Here is a 6,640-nt window from a genome sequence, read left to right as displayed (position 1 = left end):
TGTCTTAACTGCGTTATTGCTTTTCATTAAAAGAAATTGCTGGTATATTTGGTCCCTATTTCATTTTAATTTTTTTAGCAATATGATTTTATGTGAAGTAGCATGTAGATGTTATGTTCTCTCATTCTCCTTTCACAGCTCACATCTTCTATTTGTCTCCTCTGTTCAGAAACTTGAGCAACATTATTGACTCTTCTCTCATCAGCTATATTTACAAGGCTACCAATTGCCAGCTGTTGGAATTATTGTCAACAGAGGGCACCACCATGACACAAATTCAACCATAAGTTCCTTTATTAAATCCAAAGGCCAAATGGCATTTATATAATTGCTCTAACCATGCCTAAAAGCCTAAATAAGTACTACATCTAATCAGTAAAAGACATTCATAGACATTTGATTAAGATACTCACAAAAGGACTAGACCTTGGGGGTACTCATCCACGTTGGCTGGCTCCAACTTGGTTAGGGCAGGTATTATTAATGACTCCTTCAAGAGTTCACCATTTATACCTTTCAACAAACAGCAATGCCACTGCCACTTGCTGACTTCTGCAAAAAAACAGTTTTGGGCAATTTGGGATTGGACTCTCTTAGGCCAGGAACAGACAAGAATATGACTGGGCTCCTTTCTTCAATATAGCATTGGTATGTTAGGGGTCAATAAAAGTTTAACACATCACTAAACTATTCTTTGTCTGTTAGAACAGGTTTGGACAATTAGAGGCTTCTTTTATCAGTTACATTTTGAACTCAGCATATTTGCAGCTTATCTTGCCAGTTACATTTTTTCCTTTAAGGCCTTCTCACAACTGCTATAGATCTTTAACTACAAAGGACGTATTTCCCTTCATTCCTACACCAATGCCTTGTTTGCCTATATGAACTACTGCTTTGACTCTACCTCTACAGATAACCTCAATCATACCACCTTCTATTCTTGCTTTACAACTTCCTACACTTACTTTGCCAAGACTTAGCTGTCCAGGTTGCAACGTGTGCAGAATGCTACAGCCTTGCCTTCATGCACAAAACAGTGTATCCCACATCATCTCCTCCCTCAAATGCCTACACTGGCTCCCTATTCATTTTAGGACCCAGTTTAAAATTAAAATCCTCCAGGGATTCACTCCCATCTCTCACAGACTTTGTATAGCTCTATTTTGTTCCTCACTTCCTCCACTAATATAGCACCAGGCTTTTTCCTGCCCCCCCCCCCACCCCATGATCTCACTGCTTTTAGTGTGAGTGCCTTTGTGTTGTAGCTCATGTGAGACATCCTTCCTGTAGCTTATTACCTAATTGGCTGGCTGCTTTCAAATACATTTGAAATGCTGGCTGACTTTCTGTGCTATGCCTTTATGAGGAAGAAGCATGGAAGGTGAAGGTGGATTAAAGCCACATTTGCACCTTTGGGATTCTGGGCTGCTAGTATAGTCCCAAGTGTAAATTAGAGCTGCAAAGCACTGATGTAATTTATAGCCACCATCTATGGGCTGCTCTGTAGCCTGGAGCAGCCAAGAATCTCCTTGGCTGCTCAGTGCTCCAGCTTCCACTTGCTGTAGCATGGCTTGGGAGGGGCCAGCACAGGGGTGGAGTGGCATACAGGTGGCCAGAATCCCACCCAATACCTTTTTATATTCCTTCAACCTTTGTTATTTAATGCTGACTTTATTACTTAACTTGCAAAGCATTATATTATGCAGTTTGAAATTTCATTATATTTTATGTATTTAGATTGGTAACACACATGGAGAGATTATTTGTCTCTGCTTCTCTTTTGTGCATGTTGTTCGTGAAAAAGAAAAAGAATTTCAGCAAACTTTGCATTTTTTTCATCCTTGAACCCCCTGCCCCCATGAAGTATAAACTGAAGAGCTCCAAGATTTAGTCACAAATTAGGCTGAAGCAGCCTGGATTGTTTCTTAATGCTTTACATATACATATTCAATATACAAAAAAACCACACACACTTCTCTTACATTTATTTTTAATTACATTTTTTTACATGTCTGACTGTATAACTTCATTACATTACCCGTATTCAATATTGCTTTAATACAGTCTAATTGCAGAAGATTATAGATGAAGAAATGAAAAAGTTTGGTTGTCATAGAAAAAACACCAATATTTTAACATTTATTCTGAAATACAAGATGAACAATTATTGAAATTGAGAATTGATAAAGACACTTTAACATGTTAAACATCCAAATACTGACATTAAAAAGGTTTTTGCAATTAATTGCACAATAAGGAAATCACAGTTATTACTGCCTGAGCAAGTTAACTAACAGTCAGAATCAACTTACTAGAACAAGGCTTATTTTAAGTTTGATTAGAAATAGTTTATTTAATTAAATAGTCACAAAATCTAAGTTAAGAAAAAAGGCAGCTAGTGTAGAATATCTCAGACACATTATACCTTTTACAGGATCAACAAATATGTTAAAAAAATCACATACTTTGGGGGCAAAAAAGATTCCTCTGCAGAGGATCCCCTGTAAACAAAGCTGACCAGAATAGCACACATTATCATCTTCATGGCACGAACTGGAGTGAAAGCTAAACTTAAACAAAAGGAAAAATTCTATATTTGTAGTCACACCATAGACACCAGTATTTCTGAACAAAAGCCTTTTGACCCAATTCCATTCTCAGTTTAGCTGGCTATCATATCTTTCCTCCGACTAGAAAATGAGTACACAATCTCTACCAATGCAATTACCAATGCCCTTTGAGCGTGTGCCTAAAGGGAGCTGCAGCAAATTATCTTCTCCCTATGTAAGCCAAACTCACTACCCTTCTATAATGCACCTCATCTCCATAAGTCTGGAAAGCATGATGGTTCAATACAGTAGTACAAAGCAGTGCTGCTGTACCAGTGAGAAGCTACTTGATTCTTCTCTTAAATATTTTTATATTCCTCAAACAATACCAAGTTTGTACTGAAAAATGAAATTCTAACGAAGTCATTAATTCTTTCCATTCTGTATTCATTAAAACAATGTCACACATGCATAGTAAATTATCATAATTTTTGGTATTTTACAGTCACATTCAGGACCTGAAAACATTTGCCACCAGACTTCTACAAACTATGATTTCCATGTATTATACTCCTAATATGTCTTCTGCTAACAATTATCTCACCCTATCTGAATAAAACTTAATATAATTTTACCAACAGTGTAATAATAAGGTGCATACTTAGTATGCAAATCAAAATTTAAGGACAAACCATTAACAATAATAATGCTGATCAAAAACAAGATTAAATGCAAGCTCATTTGCAAAAATTTACATAAACATTATACATACAAACATTTAATGAATGCAGTACTGAAAAACACTTCACAGTTTAATGAATGTCAAATAGATTAGTGGAATTTTGTTTCCAGCTCAAAACTCTGTGTATCAGTTGCATGAGTTTTAATATCCACTGTGCTCAATGGATTTATTCCAGCATCTGTAGCACATAAAGAATACCAAGATTATCAATGGTCACGTATACTTTGAAACTAGAGGACACATATATTGACTTGAGGTTTGTTCCATTTGTGTAGAATGTTTGTAAGGATTCTCCAGTAGTTACATTCCACCACTATAAAAAGAGAAACATTTTAAATTAGTAGGAATAAAATATAAGAAGTTATAAAAATAGGTTTAGCATGGTGGGCCTAGTTGCCTGTCAAGTTTTCTTCCTTCATTCTGCATTTGAGGAAAGAGTCAACAATCTTACATAAAACAAGGGGTTCAGAGAGGGACAAAAATTGTTAGAAGCCTGAAAGATGTTCAGATTAGAAGATATTGAAGAGACTGAGGCTGTTTAATTTAGAGGAGACATGATAAAGGCATATATAAAATAAATGGAAGAAAGAAGATTAAGTTAGATACCCCTGTTACCCCTCTCTTAGTACAGGAGCAAATTAAACTGAGAAATAACATTCAAAACTGAGGAGATATATTTTTATATAACATAATTACTGTGAAAAGATATCATTAAGGCCAAAAGCTTAGTTGGGGTCACAAAAGGATTAAACATTTTAAAAGATAATGAGATCATTATCCAATTACATTAGCAGAATAGAAAATTTGTTTAAAAGTATATAAATTCAAGTTTTCCAGGGCATAAATTAACCACTAAATAGTAGGAATCAAGAAGAACTTTCCCATGGGAAGTTTACTCCATAATTATCCACAAACAAGTTTCTTGCATTAGCCAGTGTCAGAGACAGAACACTGGATTACATGGATCAAGGGTCTGGTCCAACATGGCAATTCCTAGGGTGCAGTTCTATGTTTCAATACTACTTTAAAATAATTTTTTCCACTCCCTCCCCTGCCCTTGCCCTCCAACATCTGCTGCCAACCCTAATATGTAGCTGATTCTGGAATTCTTAGCAAAGTCAAAAGGCCCAACATAATTTTCATTAATGACTTGGATAAAGGAGTAGGAGAGCATGCTTATAAAATGTGCAGATGTTATCAAGCTGGGAGGGGTTGCAAGCACTTTGGAGGACAGGTTTAAAATTCAAAATGACCTTCACAAATTGGAGACTTGGCCTGAATTCAAGATGATAAAATTCAATAAAGACAAGTGCAAAGTAATTCACTTAGGAAGGAACAATCAAATGCACAACTACAAAATGGGGAATAACTGTTTAGATGGTAGTACTGCAGAAAAGGATCTGGGAGGTTATTGTGGACCACAAATTGAATCTGAGTCATCAATGATGCAGCTGCAAAAAAGGCTAATATGATTCTGGGGTGTGTTAACAGGAATGCTGTATGTAAGACACAGGAGATAATTGTCCAGCTCTACATGACACTCGTGAGGCCCCAACTAGGAGTACTGGATCCAATTCTGGGCACCACAATTTAGGAAAGATGCTCTCTTCTACACTCTTTCCAATTTGTCCGCAACAAAAATGATAAAAGGTCTAGAAAACCTGACCTATGAGGAAAGGTTAAAATAAACTGGGCATGTTTAGTCTTGAGAAAAGAAGACTGATAACAGTCTTCCAATATATTAAGGGCTGTTATAAAGAGGATGGTGATCAGCTGTTCTCCATGTCCACTGAAGGCAGGACAAAGTAGTAATGGGCTTAATCTGCAGCAAGGTAGATTTTAGATTAGATATTAGGAAAAACTTTCTAACTATAAGGGTACTTAAGCTCTGGAGTAGGTTTCTGAGGGAGGTCATGAGTCCCCATCACTGGAAGCTTTTAAAAACAAGTTGGACAAAACATCTGTCAGGAATGGTTTAGGTTCACTTGACCCTGCCACAGTGCAGGCAGCTGGACTTGACTTCTCAAGGTCCCTTCTAGCCCTACAGTCCTATGGTTCTATGATATCCCATCATTTTCCACACATGGAACTCATACTAAAATCTTTGGAAGTTGTGTGTAAAAAAACAGATAATAGGATACAGCTCAATGAATCTAACCACAATAGTTACTGTAAATCTCTAAAGGATTAAACAAACGTAGCCATTAGAAGTTCCTCCACCAATGACAAATTTCAATTTCCTGTTTTAACTTGCATCCTTTCAGAGGATTTTTACAGTATGTTTTCCAAAGTACAGTGCCACATTATTATTATAGCCTGTAGGAGACCTAGTTAGAGACCAGGACCACATATCATCACCAACTCCTTTTAAACTCTTATGTATTTATGAAGAAAAAGTGAACACCCCAGTATTTGATGTTCAAATCTTACAAAATAAGGGTCCACTCCTGCAAGGTGCAGAGCACACAACTCTTTCTGAAGTTTACGTTTTGGAAGCACTGAACACCCAAGATTGAGGAGATCTGAGGGTGTTCAGCAATGATCATGCCCTTAATATAAGAACATTTGTTAGCAGGGGTATTTTGCTAACATCAGTTTCTACTCTTAATCATAGTCATTTAAGATTTGTCACTTCTTCTTGTGTTGTTTTTATTTTCTTCTTCTAAGTAAAACGAAACTCTATTGATTAGCCTATTAAATAGTTCTGTTACCAAGACGTTTGTTTTACCATGCTAGATACAACATCAGAGAGATTTAGAAATGCTCATGAATCCATTGATCAGCATAACTGATTATTCAATTCCATTTTCTCTGGCATTGCAAATACAGTGATTTATAGATCATAACTGGTTCAACATTTAAGATATATAGGAAAGCTTCCCACCAATGCTATATTCAAATAACTCAAAAGACACAATCGATTTTACTCAATTTTTTTTTTTAAACCTTTGGACAGAAACCAAGCATGAAAAAATGTCATCCCCAAAAGAAATCTGAGAAAGTTGTAAGCAATTAGAAATGGGGGCTGTGGGAGGGAAACAGTTATTAAAACTAAAATACCGAATATGACCAGGACACCAAAGGTGTCACCTTCCATTCCTGTACTTTAAATTAAAGCAGTATTTTGTGGGGCTTACCTTAAGATATCCTCCACATGACACAAGCATATTACTCTCAGGAGAAAAACAGAGATCTGTTACCCAGCCACCATGTGTTGATTCTCCTTCATCTACAGTAACAGGGGAGCAGAGATGAAGTAATTCACCTCCTGAGACATCCCAAATCTAAGAGAGACATAATTAATAATATATACAAACTATTAATGGCATTAAATAAAAAGGAGTATTGC

The 6,640-nt window shown here is 36.3% G+C and overlaps 1 protein-coding gene across 5 annotated transcripts in view; it reads right to left on the bottom strand.

Annotated features, from left to right (window-relative positions):
• Positions 1-1,973: 1,973 nt before the first annotated feature.
• The window catches only part of APAF1 (apoptotic peptidase activating factor 1), an 86,554-nt gene continuing 81,887 nt past the window's right edge, over positions 1,974-6,640 (bottom strand). For all 5 annotated transcript variants that reach the window (XR_010591375.1, XR_010591379.1, XM_005305230.5 and 2 more), the window contains 2 exons: positions 6,429-6,575; positions 1,974-3,604 (listed from right to left, as the gene is read on the bottom strand). Coding sequence is in view for 3 of the 5 variants with exons in the window: in XM_005305230.5 (XP_005305287.2) it covers positions 3,458-3,604; positions 6,429-6,575 (294 nt within the window). In the remaining 2 variants the exon portion in view is untranslated. The remainder of the gene's footprint in view (positions 3,605-6,428; positions 6,576-6,640) is intronic.

This window comes from Chrysemys picta, chromosome 1 (assembly GCF_011386835.1).
Source record: "Chrysemys picta bellii isolate R12L10 chromosome 1, ASM1138683v2, whole genome shotgun sequence".
NCBI lineage: Eukaryota > Metazoa > Chordata > Testudines > Emydidae > Chrysemys > Chrysemys picta.
The sequence above is the reverse complement of the archived record's forward strand: the minus strand, read 5'-3'. Positions and strand labels throughout refer to the sequence as shown.